Source organism: Periophthalmus magnuspinnatus, chromosome 13 (genome assembly GCF_009829125.3).
Source record: "Periophthalmus magnuspinnatus isolate fPerMag1 chromosome 13, fPerMag1.2.pri, whole genome shotgun sequence".
NCBI classification, from domain to species: Eukaryota; Metazoa; Chordata; class Actinopteri; order Gobiiformes; family Gobiidae; genus Periophthalmus; species Periophthalmus magnuspinnatus.
Genome location: NC_047138.1, coordinates 11,810,636 through 11,837,494, shown reverse-complemented (window position 1 = coordinate 11,837,494; position 26,859 = coordinate 11,810,636). Strand labels below are relative to the sequence as shown.

General features: G+C 37.4%; 2 protein-coding genes across 4 annotated transcripts; one reads left to right on the top strand and one right to left on the bottom strand.

The window, feature by feature from the left end:
• Positions 1-281: 281 nt before the first annotated feature.
• On the top strand, positions 282-20,914 carry relt (RELT TNF receptor). 2 transcript variants are annotated; one of them, XM_033977460.2, is made up of 11 exons: positions 282-419; positions 10,495-10,569; positions 11,160-11,252; positions 11,757-11,941; positions 12,253-12,296; positions 12,385-12,639; positions 16,619-16,702; positions 17,410-17,482; positions 18,908-19,294; positions 19,652-19,774; positions 19,884-20,914. In XM_033977460.2, exons 2-11 carry the CDS (start codon positions 10,525-10,527, stop codon positions 19,885-19,887), a joined length of 1,293 nt encoding a protein of 430 aa, XP_033833351.1. In that variant the 5' UTR covers positions 282-419; positions 10,495-10,524; the 3' UTR covers positions 19,888-20,914. The 2 variants fall into 2 exon arrangements, with proteins under 2 accessions (XP_033833351.1, XP_055081931.1); XM_055225956.1 differs by lacking the exon at positions 282-419 and adding an exon at positions 9,884-10,001.
• A 417-nt stretch (positions 20,915-21,331) lies between these two features.
• p2ry2.1 (purinergic receptor P2Y2, tandem duplicate 1) lies at positions 21,332-26,017 on the bottom strand. 2 transcript variants are annotated; one of them, XM_055225958.1, is made up of 5 exons: positions 25,999-26,017; positions 24,117-24,467; positions 23,466-23,634; positions 21,893-22,235; positions 21,332-21,784 (listed from the first exon to the last, which is right to left on the bottom strand). In XM_055225958.1, the coding sequence occupies exons 2-5, from the start codon at positions 24,448-24,450 to the stop codon at positions 21,599-21,601; spliced, it is 1,032 nt and encodes a 343-aa protein (XP_055081933.1). In that variant the 5' UTR covers positions 24,451-24,467; positions 25,999-26,017; the 3' UTR covers positions 21,332-21,598. The 2 variants fall into 2 exon arrangements, with proteins under 2 accessions (XP_055081933.1, XP_033833004.1); XM_033977113.2 differs by lacking the exon at positions 25,999-26,017 and adding an exon at positions 25,383-25,457.
• Positions 26,018-26,859: the final 842 nt, after the last annotated feature.

Sequence of the window (26,859 nt, the reverse complement as noted above, 5' to 3'; positions counted from 1 at the left end):
CCCGGTTTAGTCCCGGTTTAGACCTGGTTTAGTCCTGTAGTAACCTTTACTTCATAAGTAAATCCCTAATAGCCTATCTCATCGTGGTTAATATTATTTAAAAATATTATAGTGGAATTAGTAAAACAGCTCCCACACTTTCTGACGCTGCTGGGAACAGTCGGGCAGGGAGTTACGCGCACACGCACACTGCGCACACGGGGGTTTCATCTTGCAGTGATGACGCACTGTGAGCTCACTACGCCAGCTCGCCGTTTGGATTGTTTTTTGTTTTTTTTTGCAGACAAGATACTCCCGAGCGGGAACCTTCGTTACCGGCACTGTGGTTTTGGTTTCTTCCCAAACGTTTCTCCCACTTTCCTCAACGGATCATGTCTAAACGGGACCAGTGATTTTGACCGCTTTTATTCACCAAACCGGTAAGTACGAGAACTTTTTCCACCCGGCAGTGAGAATGTTGGGGTGAACGGTCGCTGAAGCCGGTAGTTTGGTGGAAAGTTAGACAGTGTCTGCTCGTGTGTGGTTTGTCTCACCGCTAATCCATTGTAACCACTTTTACGCACGGCGGTCGAGTGTTTTATGACTTTATCTGACCGCATCATATCTGATATCAGGGTTGTTTGGATAGAACCTTCAATAACTCTTCGTTCAAGTACCAAATGTATAGGCAACAGTTCTAGACAGCGCGTGATAAATAGGCTGTTGCTCATCATATGGATAACAAAATACACATACAAAGTTTGGTACAATCGTCTAAGAAGATGTCGTGTTGCATTAGTTATTTGACAGCACATAGTCCTGATGATGATGCTTACCTTGCTTTTCTTTCTTTTCCTGTGTTAACAAGAATAACTTACTTTATCCTATTTGTTATATAAGTGTAAGATACCATAGATAACTCACATAGACCTGTTGGAAATCTATTGATTAAAAGACTGCCACAAGCTCAGTTGATGAGTAATTCACACTTTAAAAAGAGATAAATGTGACATGATGACCTTTGATATAGCCTACTCAAATTCTTTAAAACAGGGTTTTAGCAGTGTGGGTTAGTATGAACTGTTTGGACTCCCACTCTATAGGCCCTGGGTGTGTCACTAAAGGGATAAAATTAGGTTCATGTGTAAAACTCTTCTTTCTTTTTGCTCCCACTGGCCTGTTATAAGAGCCTGACTGATTGTAGTTTAAAAAAAGGTCTTGTCTCTTTAATTTGCCCATCAATTAACTGTGTCTATTTATCAAACCAAAGTGGTTGGAAGGACCTCCAGACTTGGCAAAAGGCCAGAGCATTTCCATGCCAAAGTCAGACAGCCGGGCATATGTGTGCCAAGGAAATTCCACTTTCCAGACCGCAGATACAGGGCTGCACATGCACCATGGCAGAGAGGCGTGTAATTACCAGAGGCCTGGACATGAACATCTCAGAGAAAATGCTGGAAGAATGGCCATTCCTATTTACTGTAACATGTACTTGTATATCCAAATTTACACTCACATTTTACAGTCACGGTAGCTTGAAAATATTTTACATATTTTATGTTTTAGTTTGGGATTGAGCTGCATCTTTTTGACTCTATTTGTGACAAACACACAGTTTGTATCCAAAATACCATAAGCTTCTCCTAAGCGTCAAATTGTGTTAATGGCGGATCACCTTTTGCCAGATCATCTCCCACTTTCTACCCTCGGTAGATCTCTTCTAATAGATGCTGGCCACTATACACCTGGAACACATGACTCAAAGTGCATACGACAGGTGCCCTAGAGAAAGAGTTACTAACTTGTCAAGACAAATGAAAGTACTTATTTATTACACAGAATTTTGATCCCACTGACATTGTGGGGACATTTCAAAAGCATCAGTTTGATCCAACAGTGTAGTCACCACACTTGAGCTGCTTCAAGCTTGTCAGCCTGTCACAAGGACACAGTTTGAAGGCCAATAAAGAGCTAAAGAAAATATAGACTATAAATGATTATATTAAAACTAATTCATTAATCCACTGGCACAACAACCCTGAAGTAGAATTACCCCCACAAACTATTCTAAATGTATAATAAAGTTAAAAACACACAGATACAAACTAACACTATTGGTTAGTTTGTGTCTGTAATGAGTCATAGAAGTTATTTATTCAAACCTCTACAGCTCAAATCTAATCATAGAACAGAAAAATAAGAAAAATTCCCTACTAGTACAAAGAGAATGTACCTACGATATGATGCTCTATCTGTCATGTATTGAACGATAAGTCGATATTGTAATTATCGTGACAGGCCTACAAGGCACAGCCTACTGCCAGATACATGTCAACAAGTTCACTCTACCAGGCAGTGACCATAATGCAATCTGTCATTTAAATACTAGAGTTTACACATTTGTGCTTACAAAAGTGGAGGAAAAGGGTCACTTCCTGGAAGTCACAGCTCTTTGTGTGTGAACACGGTAAATGCATCTTATCAAAGACAATGGTTTGTTGTGCTAGTGATCCTGTCTATAATTGCATGAGCTGCAGTTATCTGTTGAATTGTTCTATATTATATTGGCTAACTTTGTTTTGGTTGTCTTCAGTTCTTGGTAAGCATCCCAAATGTTTGTTGTCACAATAGATCTGCTGTTTCTTTATGTTGGCATTTGTAAAGGCATTTTGTCACTGCCTGTAGAAACATCAACTTCCTAACATTTGTGAGGTTTTGACCCCATTTCCCAGTAGTTCCCTATTTAAAGGTACAGTATGTAAGTTTTTGAAATAGAGATACTCACATTTCTCATTATTCTTTGCTGAAAGTCTGGAAATGCTTACAATCATTTGTATGGGGCACTGGGACTAGCTGGTTGTATTTGGCTCCACATATGAAATCCACAGCTCTGCACTGTTCATCTGTGTCTTTGTGACGAGGCACAATCCCCGGTCTGTGTATTTAAGCAGTCTGTGTGTTTGGACAGGGCCTTTGTAACCCTGAGGTCACCAGTGATACAGACGTTTCCAAACCGCTGACTAATCATTTTGACTAAACCAGCATATCATTTCATTCAACAGTGGCAAAAAGTACATTGCAAAATCTGGACTCAGTTATGATTGCATCTCCTGGGTTTACACACGGTAGTTCCTTGTCAAACAACACTTCTTGCCAGGAATAACCTTTCATTGATTTCTATTATGTTTCAAATTTCAGATCAGCTGCCGGTGGTTCCCAAACTGGTTTCCCTACAAAGGCCTTGATGTAATTATTACTTACCAGCATTTATTTCCGACAAACAAACAGCGGATTTGAGTATACTTTTTGTTCCTATACACCTCTTCCAATCTCCTATGTGGAATTTTTACTTTGCTTTCTGTAAATCTTATTTTTGATGACCTGACCCTCTGACTAGGGATGGGACCATGACAATAATATTGTTTATCATGATAAAACACAACAATCGTTCATTTATATTATCATGAGAATCATCATTGTACCACCAGAATATGCATAAAAAACAACTTCTCCCTTATGATCTCTTCTAGATCATTCTTGTTTTTAATAATGACAAAGTACAATACTATAGACCCTCTCAGTCTTTAATGCAGTTTAAGACTAGACTGAAAACCCACCTCTTCTCCCTGGCATTTAATACTATCTTTGTGTTATTGTTCTTTTCCTATGCATCGTGTTATCTCTATATTTATTTTTTGAAGCACTTTAGTCAGCTGAAGTTATTTTTATGTGCTATATAAATAAACTTGAACTGAATTAAATATAACAGTTGTTTGAACATTCAAACTTTAATCAGTTTTGTGATATAATCGTTAATTGCAATTATTTTGGCCATGTTAATCGTGACACCAAGTTTCAATATCGTCCCATGCCTACCTCTGGCCAGACAAACCCCGGGGATATAGATATAGGACGTCTACAGTAATTGGACTAAACAATGATTTACGAGTACAAATGAGAACTAACGCAAGTGAGGGCCAGAACGATTTATACAATTGATTTCAAATTTAGCAAATAAGGATGCTGCACACCACCCATATATCTTATTAGTGGGTTTCAGATGACCTCACAACGTTCAATAGGGCGATAATATTTAGTACAGATGAGGGAAGACAGCTAAAATGAATATTGTTAGAATGCAGATTTATTTTGTAATACAGCGAGGTCTGACGTCTTATCACTAATGAAATGATCAGGTTCAACATTTGTCAATTTTTCAATATTTCATAGCAAAGTACAGGGAATGACTGCAGGAAACTGGTTCTTGCCCCCCATCTGGTATTATGACATAATTATCTGAAAAGAATCTGAAAACTACTACCAGTAATATGAATCATCTTTCACTACATTACACTAGTGGTGGATGAAGTACTAATTTTTGTTACTTAAGTAAAAGTACAGATACAGAGGTAAAAAGTTACTCAAATAAAAGTAGAAGTATCACATTAAAAATCTACTTAAGTAAAAGTAAGTAGCCATTTAAAAATATACTTTAAGAGTAAAAAGTAAAAGTATTTCACCCAAGTGTTGTTCATTTGTTGTGTTAAATGTAGTGATATTGATTTAAAAATGATACATATTTTGGTCAACAGTAACAATATGAATCAATGTCTTATGAATTTGCTGTTTCCTCAAATCTGAACATTGAACTCAAAAACTTCAGTCAGGATGTTAACATGAATATGGTTTAAAAAAAAACACAAATCAAATGAAAAGTACTTATTTTTTGTCCAGTTCAAAAATGTAGTAGAGTAGAAAGTACAGATACCTGCTCTCAAATGTAGTGAAGTAAAAGTAGAAAGTATCCACTGTAAAACGTACTTAAGTAAAGTACAGATACCTAAAATAGATACTTTACTACTTTTACTTCGTTACCTTTCACCACTACATTACAGAACCAATGCCAGTGTATCTGTGAAGTACTGTAGAAACCGCCAATAGTACAGTCACTCAGGTCAGTGGACATCTGACCAACCGTGTAAGCAGCAGATACAAGAGAGGCTGAGCGGGTTTAGTGTCCAGTTCCATTGGAAACCTTGACGGCGGCATCTCAGCGGTACTAGGGCAGAGCCACATCCGCAGACATGTGCACACTGTCCATAATGAGAGCGTGTGCAGCGCTGGCGTACTTCGGCCTCCTCCTCACCAGTAATGGGCACCTCCATTCGCTCAAACAGAGGGTATGGTTGTCCCTATAACGCAGGCGACATACACATGCATATTATCTGAAAGTCCACCCGTGTCTCCGGTCCAGTGCTGGGTCATTAGCTTAAACCTTTGTCTTGCCGGCTCAGTTCTTTTCCATTATGTTCAAGTTAATGTGCATGTGTTTTACAAAAAAGGTCTTCCTCGTGACTGACCACTGCGCGTAGCCTGATGGGTGGCATGGTCAGTTATTATTAATATCTAGTATCAATATATTTGTCTTTTATTAACAAACAAAAGTACATCGGAAGGACAGGAACGCTTTTAATTCAAACTAGAAAACTAATCATGTGCTTCTTATTAATATGGCATAGGTTTTACTAGGCCTGTCATGGTAATTACTACTATACTACTACTATTTTGGGGTTCAGTATTTATCATGTGTACAATTTCTTTCCATTTTTAGGTAATACGATAAGATTTGAGCTGTAGTTCATTCTTCTATTTATTTGTTGCAGCTCAGGCCTTTTAATGATATTGTCTATTTAAAAACAGGTTCACTGAAGTTGTCCTGCTTTTTGACAGTGGTTTAAAGTACTTTTTTACTTATTTTTCTCTGTAACTATATATCCTGTTTCAAAATTTGTTATCATGACAGGCCTATAATTCAATGAATCAGTTTATCTGGGGTTGACAAGCATATAACTAAACTTTTGACTGCACTGTTCTTTTGACTGCACTGTTTTGACCAAATCAAAACACAAAACTATTTTCAAAAAATTACAAAATTATGGGTGAATCAATGAGAAAAAAATCCTGAAAATTGTTGCTAAATAATCCGCTCTATGCTCCAAACTGGGAAGATGTTTGTTCTTTGACTTTTGGCTTTGAAATCTCTTTAAAAACTTTAAATTGTACCTACCTAGCAATAAACAGCGTAATGTGTCTTTTTTCCAAAACAATGTGTCACACAAAATAACAGATTAAGGAGCTTTTATGAGCAAAAAAATAAAAGATTTCTCAACCTCAGTTAATCCTTGAGTCTGTGTTTGTCATCATGTTGAACATGATTGCAGATTTACAGCTCAAATCACAGGAATTTGAAGATTTTAGTGTGATGTTTCAAAAATGACAAGTATTAAGTCAGGAAGGTGCTGTGGACAAATGGAGCAAATTAGTTAAGAATCTGTTGACATAACAATTCACCAGACAGGTTAACTACTCATCTACTACTGTCCAAAATATGTCTGGCTAGTGCAGCAACTTTGAACGTCATATTACCAGTATTACAAATCTATAAAGGTCCTATATTATGCCAAATTGACTCTTGTGAGGTTTAAGCCATGTTAGATACCCCATCAAAAGCATACTCAGTTGTTTTGTTTCATTCACACATGTTTGAGCCATCCTGCATTATTAGTTTGTCAACATCTCCAAAGCCCAAAATGCTAAGTTTCACCTTGTGATGTCATGACGTAGTAGTTTTCAAGTTAACAGCTACTTTTTAACTTTTGTTCAGTAAAGATTGGCAACTCCAGGGCTGAAAATATCCAAATGATTCTAGTGAATGTCTATATGGAGTCTATAAACACAGTGGAGCACTTCCTGTAGTATCACATGACATCACAAGGTGGAACAGAGAGTTTTCTTTTTGAGAGAAGAACTAAATATGCGGGGTTTGTGTGTTAAACATGTGAATGAAACAAAACACAACTCCATGTATGTTTTTTGATGAAGAAACAACATTTTAACATAAATCAGAAAGTATCGTAATATGGCTCTTTAAGTTAAGTCAAATTTGATGCTGCAATAGGTGACACCAGTATTGTCTAGTGATCCATGTTTGTACTAGTATCAAACAAACTTCTCTTGTGATCTCATCTTCTTCTTCTTCATTTCACTTGCATGCCCACTTGTTCATCTTGTACCAATAAGCAGGTCAGCTTAATGTAATTTACAATGACTTTCCTGCACACATTTATTAGATTGTTTGATATGCCATTTTAATACAAGTTAAAATGATTAAAAAAAAAAAAAAGAAAAGAAAAACTGTCTACACGTTGATCTGTCTAGTACAAACCAGAAAGCCTCCTGTAACCTCGAGATTACATGAAGTATCATCCCTATTTCTCAATTTAGTTTCACCCGAAGTATAAATCTGTATATTGTAAACTCTTTTGATTGGCTGACATTTACTCCACAGTTCTAAGCTATGGTTCTCAAACACAAGTGGAAGTACCTGGGACTTTTCTGGAAGTATACTACTGACTTTAATCCTGGTTTAGATCTTGTTGTACTAGTTTACAGTTCTTAGTTTTATTTAGCCTTGGTTTTAAGCAGTAATATGTAACTTTCTGAGGTGGAACATCACACAGAAATAGATTATCTTTAGGTTTTGTGCCACACTGTTGTGATCGAGAACACACACTTCAATATTTGATACAAAGACTTTAATGAGTCTGGTCACTGGTTAATCTCCCCGTTTTCAGATGGGTGTGATTGCCAATCGGGGGACATTGGCTAATCCACTGGCTACGAAAATAATAAAGAAAAAAATATATCACAGAAGGCTGAAAAACATCACGTATTTTTTTGCAGAATCGCTTAGCAAAGCACTAAACTGACCAATAAGATCTTTCGTTTCACATGAGTCACGGAAAAACACAGATCTGATTGCATGATCACGTTTGACCGGTCTTGAGACGCAATGGAGGACGTGGGTGCTAGACTGATACCAATCTATTTAAAAAATACAGACGGATAGCTTTCTGGATTTGCCAGGCAAGCTGTAGTGTGGAATATTATAGCCTAAGACGTTACATATGATGGCTTTAATCCAAATATAATCCTCATTTATTTCAGTTTAGTCATGATTTTAAACCCAGATTCATTCATGGTACTTCGACTGTTGAACTCTGAGAATCAATGAGCTCTGACATTACAAACCAAACACTGTTAAACTCCAATGACTTAGAAAATATTCAAACTCAGTGCCCTTTCACGATGTGTAAGCATGACGAGATAATTTTGTCACACTAAAATAGAGCGTTGGATTGTCCTCGGTAGCGTCATAGGCAGATTCCTGTTGTCTCATTGTCCTCCAGTAGACCTGGCCCTGGCTTGACCCCTGTGTACTTCTCATCTGAGTCCTGCCCACTCACCTCCAGCTCAAAGCATCACTCATCCTTGTCTTTCCTCTTTTGTGGTCTCTTCCTTCCTTTGCACATTCATCGTGTTGGCTTTAGAGTGACATCAGAGGAGCAGAAAAAGGCCCAAAGCCCAAAAACCACGGCAACCAAATATTATGCCTGTTTTTGTCATGCCCAGGCCAAAATGTCTTTTTGATTACTAATTTTAGCTCCACTGAACAAAACATGCAGCGTCACTGGTCATCTGATGTTGTCACGGCTTGTTATTTGCATGTGTCAAGCAAGGAAGCTAGCTTTTAGGTATAATTACTGTTTTACAAGTTGGTAAAACTCAGCAATCTCCTATAACACTTTAAATGTCCCTAATTTGTTTCCTGTTTTGTAATTTGCACCTATATGCACAAAATGACAAATCTAATAGTTGTGTTATTTACAGGTTAGGATTATGCCAGTTGTTTGAGAATAAATTGCTCCACTGCAGTTTGATTCTGAAAATAGTTGAAAGGGAGTGATAAAATTATCATTTTATCACTAAAATGATAATAATGATTACAGCCAAACATTCTACTCGAGTAAAAGTAATGCTACTTCAAAATACTGTTACTCAAGTCAATGTACATAGGAGTGGTTCAAGAAATTAGTCAAGTAAGAGTAAAAAATTATATTTGAGAAAGGTACTACTCCAGTGAGAGTAGCTTAAAGAGTAACTGTTGGGACGTAATAATAATTAAAGTTAATGTAAATTGCCAAAACATGAACTAATACACACAATCTGGTATTTATATGCAGAAATTAGACAAACTAAATCATATAAATCATATCTGAAGGAGAGGTGCAATAATCACAAACATTCAAATCATTTCATATTGTCAACATAAAGCTTTTGTCAAGAGAAACCAAAACATTTACTCACGTAAAAGCACTGTTACTTCAATGAAAATATAACTCAAGTAGGAGAAAAAGGTATTCTGCTTGAAAAGTTCTTTGAAACGTACAAGTTACTCAAGGAAATGCAACTTAGTAAATATAACTGAGTACTACCCGCATCTGATGATTACCCAATAAAATAAATTCTGATTCAAACATTGGCATCATCAAGTGTGGTTAATTTTGAGAGAAGGCCTCTAACTATACAATCTATCTGTTAATTCAATGAATCAATACTTCTGTTTTTTTACTAAAGCTTGATGTTTAGGCCTATATATGACCCCTTCGCTTTAATAAACTTTAATTTCATTTTTCCTCCTAAAATTCTGCCTGAGTTTCATCTTGTCATTAAAACACTAGCACGTCCCAAATCACAAACCCATTACAGTTTTTATCGCTTGTCCTTATAATCATAATTGAGCATTTGGCTGAATTCACTGTATGATATTTGGCAACCTTGACTGTCCATGGCTGAAAAGTGCTGATTTGGCCCAATGACTGTTTGCCGTGTTTTGGATTGTGGTTAAAGGTGATCCTCTCCTTCACATCACTATTTTTCTTGGCTCATTGCGAGTTGGAAGAGGCATGCCTCAGAGGTGATGGGAGGTGTCTGTGGTCCCTGTTACACTATAAGACAGCTAGGTAACATCAGATCTGTCACTTTTCTAGTTCCATATATTTGAACATTTAAAGATTTCTTACCAGTAGCCTCCTTTGAAGTTAGTTTCTGATACACGAGAAGTAGCAGAGCATCTTTACCAAGTTGCCACGGCGACAAGAGTATTCACTTGCAAATCTGGGGTATGTACATTAGCACACCTATCTTTGATTATCTCTTTCTTTTGTGTCTGCAGACTTGTTTATATGGCTTGGATTTATCTAAGCTTTCAAATAGTAAATAGCTGATTTTACCTTGTCAAAGAAAATTGTGTGGTTGTAGTTGAGTCCTGACATCTCCTGACTTCCCCATTTTACTTTACGACATGGACATGGCTTATCTCTGTTGCAGCATGTACTATAACCTACAAATAGTTGCTGTGAAACTTTCCATGCATCCTCTCAAGTCCTTAAACAGATTCTGATTCATGCTAAATGCTATTTACGCCACTCCAGGCTGCTTTCTGCTGCCTGACAACTGGAACACAAGTGACTCAGGTGTTGAGCAAAGCAAGTGTACCGCATTGTCTTTTTATGTGTGTGTACAGAGCTTAAGCCAGGTTAAACTTTAAATTAAAGTTGTGGAATGATTTAAAATGTAGTCATGTATAATAAATGTGCTGTATATTTCTTACAGATCATATGTACATAGAAGAATACATTGAAGATGACGAGGAACCACCTTTGCTGCTCTACTCTTGTCCTTCTCACGGTAAAAATGATGACAGCTGTTTACAAAATTACCAGTTTTGGGGGCACTTAATTTGTTTGTTGAAACCTTGATGGATTTGATCATTATCACAATACACTGGTACAGAATACAGAAAAGTTGCCTGATTGAAAAAGCAGTGGAACAAAAACAAAAATAATGAACTTAACAGCTTATTTTTATTAATCTACATTGTAATTTATCCAATCAGAGTTGAATAAAGTATGTAATAGGGTTTCAAGACTTCACAATCAAGTACCATATATTTCCTCTGCAAAGACCAGATATTCTGATGGTTCAGTGGATCTGATCGCTCTACCAATACCAATGTTTTATGTAGAGAGCGGGATTCAAACCGCCAACCTTCGGATCAATGGACAAACACTCTATCAACTACTACTGCCCCAAAAAAGCATATTGCATTGCGTCAAATTGACAGTGAAATCAGGCAGTATATCAAATGAAGTCCAATCTGTTTGAAGCACAATACATAGACATGCAACTTTACATTAGAATATGGCGATTTTGTTCTGTAATTGGTTAATTGGTTTTAAAGTTGTATTTTTGCTGATCTCTTTGTGTGCTATGTGCAGGTGTTTGGCTGTGGTGGGGCTGCAGCAGTGCAGTGTCGGTGGGGGGAGGGCTGTGTCTGTGTCCAATGCCCTCCTGGACAGCAGCCTTCAAAAGTAAGACTCTTATGGATCTAAAGATGCATTAACAATATGAAACATTAAACTGTAACTGGTAGTTAATTTAATCCTATGGTTTCCTGACGAAGTTATGCAGCAATAGAGAAAGCTTTCAAGCTCATTTTAAAGTCTGCTCTTAATTCTTAGATTCCCTGTGAACGGCTCTGAACATGGCATTGGTCGTCTACTGCTAAACCATTTTTAAAATAGAGCTCCACAATTCATCACAATGCAATTACTAAGGAGGTAGTTCTCTGCAGACAAAAAGAAAAATATATATGGGAAATGTATTACATCTCTAGAAACATACTCTAAAATGCAGGGAATCTATTTGTTTAGCAGTTCATATTTCAATTCTTCCATTGTTAATCCTAATAATGATAAATTGCTAATCAGTGATCACTTTAGTAGCAATATGTGTAAAAAAAGAAAATCAAAATACGGCATCAACATTTTATCGTATCTGTCTTTTATAATGGATTCAAATAACTTCTTTTCTAGGCTTGTGCAGAGATCCAGTCTCCAGCAGAAGAGGTGAGCTGTCAGTCATGTCCAGTGGGGACCTTCTCAGACGCCCTGGATTCTGAACTTTGCCGTCCACATCTTTCCTGTGAGCTGATTGGTCGAAGTGTGGCGACCCCGGGCACTGTGGCCTCAGATGCACAGTGCGGAGACTGTCTGCCAGGGTCAGTCTGCCTTTGCTTGTCCACATATTACCTGTCTTTCCAGTAAATGTGTATTCAAAATAGTATCTGTCTTAAAATTTTAGCATAATAATGAGACAACCTAACAGCAGCATGTACCATTACTCTCTGTGGAACTACTTGCAAATCAAACAAAATGCATGTCCTGAATGTGTCTCCCATTCTTCCTATTATGAATAGAGCAGACAAGCTGATGTATTGCTTAGCTCTCTATGATTGGTTTTATTCAAATGTGCATTAGATTGCCGGCCCCTAGAAACATTCCCTTCAAAGTTTTCTCCTGACTTTTCCAGGTTATTCTCAACAGAAGGATCCAACCAAAGTCCGTGTGTTGAAAGTATGTATGACTCTTAATATTGCAGAAAAACTAAACTTAACAATTGTATTTTTTTACCGTTTTATTTCGTCTTCTCTTTATTTCCCAGAAACTATGCATTCACGGCCAGTGCGTACAGTTGCTAAGGGGACCTCGGCTGGCACAGGGGGACCAGTAAACGGCACAGTGGTTCGCAGCGCTGAAGAGAAGACCGCAGAGTATGCTGTTTTTGCATTGGTGCCTATTTTCTGCGTTATGGGCCTCTTGGGCATCCTTATCTGCAATATCCTCAAGAAGAAAGGCTACAACTGCATGGCTGAAAAGGAGGGAGCGGACCCTGAAATGGCCTCACCACAGAAAGACGGTAAGACAAAGTCCAAACCAGTACAATACAGTACAATAGAAAGCAGGAATCCCTATCTATGCACTGTGGCGGCATGGCATTGTATCCACCGTTATGATAATCTTTGCTGTTTTAAACTTTGACCTAGCTGTGGGTGGATGCAGACAGTGTTATTTTTGCTATTTTGCTTTTTGTAAAGGACTAAAATAGCATTCCCATCGACCAATTATTTGAATGACGTGCGAACTAAGCTAGCTTATGAAATATACTTGAATGAAAGATAAATAGAAATTCAAAAAGGATAAAATAAATGTAATACTGCAACATTTCGAACTTAAAGGTGCATTACGTAACGTTTCTTGTGGAGGGCACATCACCATGGACATGTTCTTGCTTTGTTTGGAATGTTCCAGAGTACGTATTGGTTGTAGCTATCTTGCATTCATTGAATTATGCTTTTGTATTACTTAAAAAAAAAAATGCATTCATATTGTGAGTTGGATTGCCTCTCCATAAAACTGACCTGTAACCTTATGTCTCTTGCTTGTCTTCATGGAGACAGATAAGTTAATGGCATATAGTGGAACATTCTAGGCAAAACAATAACATCTCCATGGAACTGATTAAGTGGCAGGCCCCTCATCAGAAAAGTTACAGAGTGCACCTTTACTTGTTATATAATTTAACAACAAGTAAAGGTGCACACAAATAGAGTAAGACTTATTTCCTCATGTCTCTTTAAGTTTGGATTGTTTTTGTAATATATTTTAAATTTGTTGTTTTTTAATTCACTGTCACACGTCTGTCTTTCTTTCTTTTATATAGGCCATCCATGTTGCATTCACAGTAAACGAGGTACACCCACATTTCGTTTCATAGTTCCATTATCACCCATGTCCCTGTCTCCTCCTTCGGTGTCAAGTTTTAGTCCCTTAGAGTAGATTTTTTGAGTGTTGTGGTATTAAGTTGCAATAAACGGCTTTGTGATCCCCTAGAGTGTGGACGTTATAGACCTAGCACATAATGTAATACTCTTTTATGTAAGCGAAAGTCAAGTGAGGGTAGGTTGCGTAATGGTCGCGCTAATAATACCATTCAGAATCATAAGAAACTTGATAGAGGTCACTTTTTGAAGGTCTCAAACTGAACAATACTTCTATTATTGTCTTTATTATTATCCTCATCTTTTGTAGAGATTTTCTAAAAAAGTTCTACAGCTCATTTTTGTGAACGTGCAACCTTTTTTCTGTTCTGCGGCTGCCAAAGTTAGTCCTGTCATGATAAAATATTGTGAGGCATGATATATCGCTACAAGGAAATATTGCAATAAATGATAATATTGAAACTACTTAATGCCACCTACACAAAGCTGGATCATCCCAGTGAACCTGTTTTTAAATATACCTTATCATTAAAAGGCCTGAGCTGCAAAAGAATGAACCAATAATAAGTCAAAGAAGTTATTTATTCTACTCGCTAGAGCTCAAATATTACCTCATTACTGAAAAAACTGAAAAAATCTCCCCACTTTTGCAAAGAAATTCTACATATTTTGCCACAAATATATAGTTCCAGCTTTCATTTATTTAAAGATAAGTTGATATCTAACATGGATTTATTCTATTACATTTTAGTGCTAAAAAATACTTTAACTTTTTTTGCTGTGACTTGTAACTTGGCCTGCTGCCATCTGGAGACAAGCAGGTGGTGGGTTAATTATTAGCGTATCTGTAATATAGATAACCAATGTTGACACAGGTTCGTTTTATGGAAAGGACTGTTTGGTTGTATCAGTTTCCTGTGCAGATTGAGCCCATGACTTTTGCTGTTGTGTGCTGCGTAAACATAAACTGGTTTAAAGGATAAGCTGGCTTTCCCCATTACCCACCTGATGCTCCGGGCTCAGTGAACAGCTGATAGACAGTGACCCAGCAGACGCAACTGATTTCAACACACGTCAGAGTGCCTGCTGTTATGAGCAATTATGGCAGCTGTGATAAAGGGAAGAATGATTTTAGTCCTGTCAACTTTCAGGACAGTATTTATTACTACTGTAGTGTTGTATTTTAAGTGTTTTAGTGCACTTTAGTTATGGTGTTTCTGCCAAGTACAAGTAAGATGATAGTTAAGTTGTAAAAAAAACAAAACAAATTGGTTCTAAAATCTTTTCTTGTCGAGGATGTCTCTTTTTGTTTGTTGTGAAACTTAAGTGGAGTGAGAAGCTAGGGAAACTCCCTGAAACAAGTCCCATCCCCCACATGGTCAGTTTTCAGTCTCTCTCTTCCCCATTCACCCCAGTTCAAGTCTCTCGGACCCTATCCTTCTCTCAGTGCCTGAACATGAGACTGTGCATCCAGCTCTCCTTTCCCAGCCGCTTCAATTATTCACTCAAGAGTTTTACCTCACAGGCTCCACTTTCGGTGCCTTATCTTTCTATTCTAATGAGCATGAATTATGGCTGGCATTCTTGATTCTCTGCCATGTAGTCTCTGTATTCTCCTCTGCAGGCAGGACTCCATTGAGCTGAGTGGTACATATCTTACCCCAGCACATTTCACTCCATCTCAAGCGATGAGGAACACCCATGGGGGAAATTAAAGCAGAGCCAGGCCTACCTCTGCAGATCTCAGAGAATATCAGGCAGACTTTGCAGAGACAGACTTGGAGCTAAGGATAGTAATAGGACAGCAAGTAGAAAAGACTGTAATAAACTGTAGATTCAAAGATTTATGACACAGTGACAAGAAAATTCCTCTTATTTATTGGATGATATTATTTTTATAGTGGCAGCCAGTGTTGATTTTTTGGTGGGTGGTTATCTTTAGGAATGGAAAGATAAATGTATTTATTATTTGCACCACACATTGTCTCACATGCATCCAGAGAATAGTTGAAATAGATGCTCTTATCCTTGTTCCGACCACTGACTATCTATTGTCCTGGCCTAACAATAGCCTAACACCTCTTATGCAAGACAGACTTGCATGGCACATTTATATATTAGTTTGTTAATAGTGTAAATACTCTTCTCTACTTACTGAATGAAAAAAAATGCTCTGTAACATTGTGTATCTCTACGCTATTGTGATCTGGCTTTGATTTTTATTTGTGACTTTTATAAAAAACTTCGCCACACATAACATGCCTCCCCATGAATGCCACTGAGTTTTAAAGCTCTCTCCCTCTTCACACTCTTCTATTATGGGATGGGTCACAGGGGTTGACATGGGGGCCTATCTATTATTTGCTGTCCACCGTCATCCACATCCATCCTTATCAGTGCCATCATGTACTGAGACACAATACTGAGCAGCCCCATGCACTGTGTGAACTGTGCCACTGTGGAAAGTTGGACAATATGTGTCCCTATTTATTGTAACACTCTCATTGTCTGCTCTGCTAAAGCTGTAATTAACACTATGGCAAACTGTCATCTTAAAGAGGGGGTATTTTACTTGTGTGGGGTATTAACTTCTAGCACATATTTAGATCACTATGCTACCTTTATTGTATATTATTGTATTATATTATTATTGTATGTATTGCATCAAGTTTAGTAGTGTATTGTTTTGCACCTGCTTATGTATATTTGTACAAAATTGCCATGGAGCAACATGAAAGTGTAAATCGATGGGGAGCATGGATGAGGCTTGTGGGTTGAGCAAACCATAAGGAAGTTTGAAATAGGGCCCGGGAAAGCTCGCTAGGTTACTCAAACATGCATGGATGACACATAAAAGCAGGCATGTTTTTGATGGGGGATTGTTATAACATGTTAGAAAGCTCCAAAAAGTTAATTGTGCATAATACCCCCTATTTACGGAATAAATAAACACAATACAATGATAGTGTAGTAGAATGTTCTCTTTAATATAGTGGTGCTCAGATTGCCATAAATTGCCAAATAATAATGAATCCATATCAATATCTAAGTAACAAAAGACGCCCTTGCAGCTCATTCAAAGTAAGTAATCCTGATATGTTTTTGTGTGTGTGTTAGCAAACAACTGCCCCTATATCTCTGATGACATTCTGAATGAAGATACCATCAGTGTCCTGGTCCGTCTCATCACTGAAAAGAAGGGTAAGTGTGAACACAGCTCGTGTTTAAGCCAGGGACAGTGTATCGGTGCTTCTCTTGTGGCTTTGGAGGGGAATAGAAGAACCGCAGTCTCCACTAAAACACGTCATGGGCAAAATACTTGTTTCAATGACCACAGTACAAGCGGCTAATGTACAGTAGCTTTTGCCAAACGAAATATACCACAACGAACCTTCAAGATTTGGTAGATTTTTTTAGTGCACTTTTATATTTTTATTTAATTATTTACATTTATTTATTTGGTTATGCGTAAAGCACACTAGAAACATTTACTTCTACTACTTTTTAAACATTTTTTAGTATATAATATAGTCATAATCAAGTATTTAAAGGTGGACTGTGTAACTTTTCTGGTTTTTGCCTGGTGAATGTTCCACAGTTTGACATTAAACTCCTCTATCTCCATGGAGACAAGCAGATGACACCACAAGGTTAAGTACTAGGTCAGATCTGCAAAGAGGTGACCACTCTCACAGTACCTGAATGATGCAGAAGGGCTCATTTAATGCGATACTGTGGAACATTTCAAGCAAATCAATAACCAGAAAAGTTTAAAATGTCCATCCATCCATCCATCCATTTTCTTCCACTTATCCGGGGCCGGGTTGCGGGGGCAGCAGTCTAAACAGGGACTCCCAGACTTCCCTCACCCCGGACATGTCCTTAAAATGTGTTTTATGTATTTTCAGAGAATGCTGCTGCCCTGGAGGAACTGCTGCTTGAATATGAGAGCAAACAGACGAGCAAAGCTTCTTCCATTAAGTATGAACAATATACACACGTCTAACACTATACACAGTTTTTCATATTCACTTTACCCAAGCTTATGGTAACTGACAATAGCCATTTTGAAAAGCTAAAATAATCACATTGTATTTACTGATGTTGTGAAAATGGACTGCAGCTGTGATCTTGTTGTTGTCAATCACTTTTTCTATAAACTATAAATTATATTAAGAGGTGCCAGTTCTGCCCTTAAGCAGTGACTCAGGGCTGAGTATCAGCTGTCAGCCTTACCCACACAGCTGTAAGTCCTGTGTGCTCCACCATGAGGCTTCATCATGTGGCTTCATCATGATGTGTCACTGCCCTCAACCCTTGTCACATAGTTTGTATCTCACTACTTACATGACCAGGAGTATCTGTGGTTCCAATTTGGGTTATAAGTTGTGGCCATTTAAGATGCATTATGTAATTTTTCTGATCTGCTTCTCTTCCTGGAGAGTTATTGCTTTGTCTGTAACGTTCTACACAGTCATCTCTATGGAGACAAACAGGCAACAAGTTACAGGTCAGATCTGGAGAGGCGACCCTGTTTTCCAAGGCAATAAAAACACTATATTGTCAGATGGAATAAGAAATGAATTCAAAATAAAATATTATCACAGTCCTCATATAGACTAACCCTATAGTTCTATATCTCAACACTAGGGTACTGTTTAAGGTTTACTGTGGGTTGCCATAAAATGTGAGCTGTAGGCCTCAAGGACATTCTTCCCCTCGTACACATAAAGGAATTTACATAAACATTCTGGAAAAACTTCAAATCCTATGTCTGCATGTGTGTGTGTGTGTGTGTGTGTGGGAGATCCTACCAGGTCAAACAGGGCTACTATAGGTCAACCAGCAGCTAGTATTACACAGACATGGTCACAGCTGTGTCCATGTCACTGCACAATAAAAACAATGGGAAGCTATAGAACAGAGGAGCTTAGAGAAGAGCTTAGCATATGTGGACGTAGCCAACTATTTGAATGTCATAGCTGCAACCTTGACAGATTTAAACATTTTTACTATTAAATGTGCACTAAAGCTTATAGCAAAACTGTTAGTTGAAGTTCTGGAGGAGAGTACGCCAGCTTTGTGTCTCCATGGAGATGTTATTGCTTTGTTATTGCTTTGCCAAGAATGTTCCACAGTATGTCTTTAAACCTATCTGCAAGTGTTATGCCATACTGTGGAATTCTAGACAAAGCTAAAATATCTCTATCAAGGCAGACTGGTGCCCTCCTCCAGACTAAAAGTTATGTAGAGCATCTTTAAGCATCACTATTAGGTGATATAGTAAAAGGCTAAATAAATATTAGCACATATGACTTGAAATCGTAATTCCAGCCTCAATTCCAGCCTTATTTTATAGCACAGAACCTTTGTAACTATGTCTTCCTTATTTGGTCTTTATTCCAGGTTGCCCATGATGTCCCCCCTGTCCACATTCCGCTCCTTACCCAGACTGTGCCCACATCAGTCCCACCTCCACACTATCTCGGGCATGTCTGGACTGGCTCCTAGACATGGCTACAGGTGTACCCGTTGTGCCCAGAGGAAGTGGCCCCCTGTCCTCATCCCTCCTCTGGATGCACTTAAAGACCCCCTCAAGGCTCCCCAATCCCTCACCCTTCCATCCCTCAATGTGTCTATGGACCAGCAGAAAAGCCCCCTGCTGGCCGAAGTGTGTGTTGACGCCCCCCACCATACACTACCTGGTGTGCCAAATACTATTCAGGACAAAACCGATGGGGCTCAAGTGAAGGAACGAAAGGAAGGAGAGCTGACAGTGGTGTCTGTGGGGAGGTAAGAGATGCACTACGTTATAGTTATATGAATAGGAAAATAACAATTATTAACATTCTGACTTTTGTTCTTATACACTACTGTCAGGTCAAGGGCTTAGTCAGATCCTTACCTCATATAAATGTATTATCTATGTTTAAATTTTAAGCCATCAATACATTTAAATACAACTTTGCAGTCTACAATAAAAGGACCAACTAAAACACATGTGAAAGAATCATATTGGTCTACACAACTTATTTTGTTAGAATCTGGAAAACAGAAAAATACCTTTGTAAAGCCATACCAATAGAGTCATGGAAGAAATATAGATGTAAAGGTATTGCAATGTGTACATGTATTTTGTTTAATTTTCAGATTTCAAGTTGCACAAATCCCCGAGCACAAGCCTGTCATAAGAGAACCCAAAACCTCAACTCAGGAGCAGCGCCACTCCTTTTTTGGCATGTCTCCGTTTTCCTCTTCATCAGTCATCAGAAGGTAGGATGCACCACCACTTTATATATTCTTTTTTCCTTTGTACTTCACCCCTTTTATATCATATTTGTTAATTTCGCACATTTTTTATCTCTCCTTTTGTGTTTTTCAGGTGAAGATGTCAAAAGGTGGTGCTGCATCATAAAAAATGCTACCTCGCTGATGATGATAACCTCAGCTATGGTTAGCGACTAGACAGCTTGGAAGAATAGCAGGAACATGCCTGAACCACTGCTGATAGAAGCTGAAACTAGTGCGCTGCCACATGAAGATCTTTGAACACCGTGCTGTACCATGTAAGCATCGCAGAGATATTAGAAACTCACAAACTATTGCTTCAGGTGTATGATAAATGAACAAAACACTAGCCACTGTCAAGGGGTATTCTGCAGTGTTATAGTATTTCTTGTCATTACTTTTTATCTTTACCTATACAAATGGGCTGTATTGTTTTGCTCTTCAGTTCTGCTTTTATTCATAATTTTCTACTGCTGACCTTAGAACTAGTAGAGATGGCCAAATGATAGTGAATGGTTCTCCATCAGGCATTTTTTTTTACATTTGTTTTAAATTTGCTTATGCATCTATAGTTAAAGGTTAGGGATTTTATAACATTCACATGTAAATAAATGTATATAATGTATATAACTGGATTGTATACAGGGCGGTCTTTTGGGTATTTTAACACTAGGTTTAAGGTTTGAAATTGGCAGTGCTAGCAGTTTATGTGCTGCCTGTGTACATTTGATGTTCTCATTGAAAAAGCCAAGTAGAGAATTGGTGGTGAAGGGAGATTAGTATAGTTAAGAGTCCTCAAAGTCAAGCATCTCTCTTGGCTTTCATTTCCATCCTCATGGGTCTTTGTAGCACCTTCAAGGAGAGCCCTCATTCATTTTCAAATGTTCTTATTATGAGCTGATGAAGGGTATGATGTTTAGCATACATTATTTATTTTAAATTGTGTTAATTTAATCTGTTTGTATTATATTTAATATTTTAAAGATCAATGCTCTCATGTTTTGAGGTTTTGATAGAATGAAGAAAGTAAGAAGTTTGCATTTCTTTGACATTTTTAGATTGAATTTGTAAGAATTTTTCTTTATGATGTTTTTACTGAAGAAATAAAGATATATTTTAAAAATGGTTCCTCTTTTCAATCGTTGTGCTTGTAATGTATTTGTAATGTAGTGTCTCCCCCTGGTGGCACTTTACACGGGCTTGATCTCCCATGATGGTACCTCCAGCACACACACACACGCACCCCCCCCCCCCCCCCCCCCCACACACACACACACCCCTACATTCATACATACATACATACATACATACATACATACATACATACATACATACATACATACATACATACATACATACATACATACAAACATATATAAAATTTAAAGTAATGCTATAAATAAATAAAGCTGTATAATGTAACATTGAATGTTTGAATCTTTATTATAGTGAGTATAATTTCCATTATATAAAGGTCTCTTCAAATATAAATCCAAAGTACAACAAATATACACATATTCAAGATATATCTATCTACTTCAAACTGGAACATTTTAAAATTTCAAAATAAATTGTACAATGTTTACCTCAGCCATAACTGAACCTGCAGTAATTTTGTTCTCACATCAGAATAAACAGTATCTATTTCGTGTTGAGAAATTAAATTGCTCTATACAATTCAAGTATATCTCACTAATTTAGATGTAATCAATCTGACAAATATTACAAATATGCCTACTTTGGCACCATAAAGTGCTTTGGGGGCTGATGTTAAATATAAAAACATAATATATTTATTCATACAATTATTTAGAGTTTAGTAGTGTCACACTGTGGTAAACATTTTGACACACTTCTTTTCTTCTTGGTGAGGGTACCCCGGATGCCCTGGCCCGCCAGAAAGTACAGGATGGGGTCAATACAGCTGTTGGCACTGGCAAAAGGTCGTGTCACTTTGTAGGCCACACTGGAGGCTTCCAGTAGACTACAGCTGACCTGGAGAGCACAGAAATGTGGGTCAAGAATACCTGAATGATGCTTATCATTTAAGGTTTTCGGGGCATAAGTAAGGAATGCATAATGTGTCAGATTTAAGAGTCACACCTGTGCTGGGTTGATTTGTTGCAGATATCTGAATGAGTAGTACAGACTTCTGGTCAGATGAAAGGGCAGAAAGCAGAGCATAAATGTTGCCAGGACAATGATGATCATCTTGACTGATTTCTGCTTGTAGTGCTGGGTCCCCAGACCTCCTCTTAAGCCTGGTCTAACCTCAGCTGCCCATCCTGGCTCCAGCAGCTTCCTGACCATGAGCCCATAGCACACCATAACCACCATGAAGGGCAGGGCAAACATGAAGACAGACACCACAGAGCTGTACACCAAGAAGTCATCAAAGAGCTCTGGACTGGTGGTGTCATAGCACACTCTCTCCTTGTCTACATCCCTGCAGTACAAAACATCAACAGGCTAATTTGGAGAAAGAATTATTTGATTGCTTTAGTTTGCTGTTTTCAAAGTTTGCATTTATTTTGTTGTACTAGACTAAAAACAAAATTGTCACCACAATTTCACTTTTTAAAATCATAATTACATTGAATATATGATACAGCTACTAGTACTACTATAAATATTTGTCTCTGCAATTGTACAACCCTGGCTTAAATCAAGTTTATGACTAATTTCTACTAGAGTCTGGAAATACTTTAACTAAAAATATACTTTAAGGGCCATATTTTGCTATTTTCCGATCTAAGTTATAATGATGTTTCATCACAAACATATATGGAGTTGTGTTTTGTTTCGTTCAAACATGTTTAACATACAAACCCTGCATATTTGAGTAAATTAAACTGAGTTCCTCTCTCAAACTGAAAACACTCTATTCTACCTTGTGAGGTCATGTAGTAATACAGGAAGCGCTCCACTGTATTTTTAAATCTCATATACATTGAATCATTTGGATAATTTCAACCCAAAAATTGTCTGTCTCCATTGAACTAAGGGTAAAAGGAAGCTATTTTTATTTTTATTTATTAATTTTTTTTTAGGTAAAAAGAAGCTGTTAACTTGAAAACTACCACTATATGACATCACAAAGTGGAATAGAGCACTTTAAGCTTTTGGAGATGTAGACAGACTAATAATAAAGGGTAACTAAAACTTGTGTTAAAGAAACAAAAGTCTACTTCAGGTATTTTTCTGAAAAGGTAACAACATTCTAACATGGCTTATGACTCAGATGAGTCAATTTTGCGTAATATAGGACCTCCAATACTGCACCTAAAAGAAAATGTGCTCTAAAATATATTCAAATAAATATATATATATATATATATATATATATATATATATATATATATATATATATATATATATATATATATATATATATATATATATATATATATATATATATATATATATATATATATATATATATATATATATATATATATATATATATATATATATATATATATATATCTTGACGGGAGTAATATGTACTTTACCACAGTATGGAAGAAACATAGTTCTGACAGCCAGGCTACTTTATCAGGGCAATGAAGTTAGTTCCTTAGATACAATCAATTCTAACTAGTTTACCATAATTACAGACACTCTGAAAGCAATGAAAGTAAGATTTTGATTTGATTTCATTATAAGATTCAATTACCTAGTTCTGGAGAAGTAGAGAATAGGGGCTTGACAGAGTAACACACAAGCCCAAACTGCCACAGATACCAGCTTAGCCCGACGTGGACTGACCCAGTTCAGAGAGCGCACAGGATAGCAGATGCCAAGGAATCGATGCAGGCTTATACAGCACAGGAACAATATGGAACCTGTGTGATAATACATACACCAGAGGCATAGACAAGCAAACTCACTCAATATCTGGCTACTCGGCTATGCATGGTAAATTACATTTGAGTTCACAGACATGACTTGTAGAAGAAGATCAAATCCCATGATGCAATTTTTAATATTAGTAAGCTTGTCGCTCCATCTCTCTGCTAAATCATACTACCATTGAGTCCTTGAGCAACAGTTCATCAACCTTCCAATGTCTGTATAACTGTGAATGTGTGGAATGTGTTCTCACAGCACAACATCATCAAAGCCTTCACGCTTACACAGTGCTACAGATGTAGGTAAATGTCTAAGAAGTGCCTTGCTCAAGGGCCCAATGGCATGAGCAGTGATTGGCTTGAGAAGCAACTGTACATCTATTTTTTGTTCTCTGTTCTACTGTAAATAAAATAATGTTAAAAAAAAAGTTGACACTGCACTATATTATCAAATAATTAACATTTCAAAGCCATACCATATAAGTTGGCATAGAACAAGAAGCGTATGATCTTGCAGAAGGGTTCGCTGAAGGGCCAGTCATTCTCATCCGCATAGTAGTAGACAAGGAATGGCAGAGTGAGGATGTAGAGAGTGTCACATACTGTTAGGTTCAGCATGTAGATAGTAGAGGGCTTCCAGTGTTTGGTGCGAAAAATGATCACATACAGAGCAGTGGCATTTAGGGCAAGTCCAATCACAAACACCAAAGCGTAGCTGACAGGTAGGAGGATGTACTTGAAATCCTCTTGGAATTCACACAAGTATCCACTGGAGGTATTTGGATATGTAACGTTATCTGAACTGCTCATTGTGGTTGTGGGGACACCTATAAAATGCAAAATAAAGCAAAAAAGGCATCAGAGTAATTTTGGATATTATATTGATAGAGCACAGACTTATAGCAACACTTGAAACTTTCTGGAGGTGGAATGTCCCCTGCAAAATTCCACGGAAACAAAAAGTTAAAACCATGCTTTTGAACATCCACCACAGAGATAAATTTCATGTCATTGTGTGGAATAATGTAGCAAATGAAAGCAGGTCAGGTCAGTTTCTTTAGAGATGCAAGCCTGCCAATGCAAATGCAATAAAAACAAAAACAAATTGAAAGCGAAACAAACCCGTTTTTATTCTAGTCTATTTTTTGGTTTAAACAGTTACCCCAGGATAACAACCATATATTCTATATAGATACTACTCTACTTTGGATTGACTTATATATATATATAGTATATCTTAATCCATGAAATATACCGTATATTCCATATTGTTAACAACATAAATAAACTGCAATTATAAGACACCTCTATGGCAGAAATCTGTTAAAGATGTGAAAATTACCCAACATTTATATGTGATCAGATTGCAACACAAGCCAAAAGTCAAAGCATAGCCTTGAGATATCATAGCTTTATACAAACGCACCAAATTACCCCATTTCACATGCAAATGCTGCCAACATCTTTCACATGCTTTTGTTTTCTGCATTTGTCTTATTCTAAAACATCCAGCAGGGACCAAAACCTTGTACCATTTGAGGCAAACTGCCAAAGTCAAGTTCCTCCAGGTTCAAAAGCTATGATGAGTAACAGTGTATGTGATCCACAACTCCAGACATTTGATTACAAGATGTAGCCGATCAAAGATTAACACATTTTCTTTCACAGCTCAACTATCTTCCATAATAGTAAAAGTTAACTTTACCAGCAATAAAATGTCACAAAGTCATTCTGTTACTTACATTAAAAAATGAACAAAGAATCCTTCTTACTTTCTAGAGTAAGACTTAGCAGCGTCAAAGTGCCCTCATTCTTGTGCAGAGCAAGCATATTGTTATGGCTAAATGTGGTACAAAGAAGAAAAAAAACACCCACATGTTTCTACATATTCGTCTTACAAGCTGCTACTTGCTTTAAGTATGTGTCAGTTGAGCCAAGGGCAAATTGTTGTCTGAATGTGGATGTCTATTAATGACCATAGGCTTTACTGTAAATTCAAAATAATGGTCTAATAGCGACAGTTTTATCATTTAAACCAGCAATGTGTTTACCTGGCAAATCCAGAACGATATCTGTCTGTATTTTTTATACAGATTGATATCAGTCTGGTCCGCATGTCCTCTGCTGTGTCTCAAGACCAGTCAAACGTGATCGTGCAATCACCTCAGATTAACAGTTTAATGCTTTGCCCATTAATTCTGCAGCTATCCGCAATGTTTTTCAGCCCCCTGTGATATTTTTTTCTGAAAACGGGGAGGTTTACTGGTGACCAGACATCTTAGTAAACTATTGAAGAATTATTCTGGGATTCAGAATATATATATTCTAGATCCCAGACAAGCAATGTGTTTCTCTTACCTTGCTTCACTCTCCAAACTATAATCCTAGAATTCACTATAAAGTTCATAAATTAAAGGCATCTTGACAGACAAACAAAATCATCATCCTATTTCTCCAAGTAAAGATGTAGTCCTTTGTTGGAGGCATGTTTGGGTGGGACTGTGTTAAGGTACACATTAAAATGTGACAACGAGTGCTTAATGCCTTACCAATGCTAGAAGCTTTGTGCATTAATCATTACAAAGTCTGACCGTACCCTTAACCTTGGCTACTGTGTAGAAGGCCCACTGCCCTTGAGACAACACCTGTCTTCCTAAGAATGGGAGTAGGCTAAGCATGATTGTTTCAACTAAAATAATAATAAAATAATTTAATGACAAAGTCTTTGCCTGTACATGGATCGCTGCTATCCAAATATATTCAAAGAAACCATGTCAAGATGTAGTTAATGGAGTTAATATTAAACCATAATACAGAAACTTTTACACCCACACTGACTGGATGGCAGCATCTGATACCTCTGAGTATTTTTTTTTCTTACGTTAGTTCCCAAATAACCTAAGAACAGAGGTCTACAAGTTCCACAGAGCCAAGACATACATCTCTCTTGTCTTACAGGTCATATTTTTTGCTTAGTTCACATTTTACATCACCAAGTCCAGCCTAGCTTGTCTAAGATCGATTTTTCCTTGATCGACTGCCCCTTCTTGTTGCTATGCAGGTCTGCAGGGAGTAGCATCTTATCTGTCTCCTTGAAAAAGTAGTAGGCGCACGCATTCACAACAAAAAGAGAGAGACGTGTCGTTTCAGGGATTATTTTCATCCAAAACCAATGCAGCCTCGTAATTTATCACGTTTTGAGCGGCTACACACGCTATT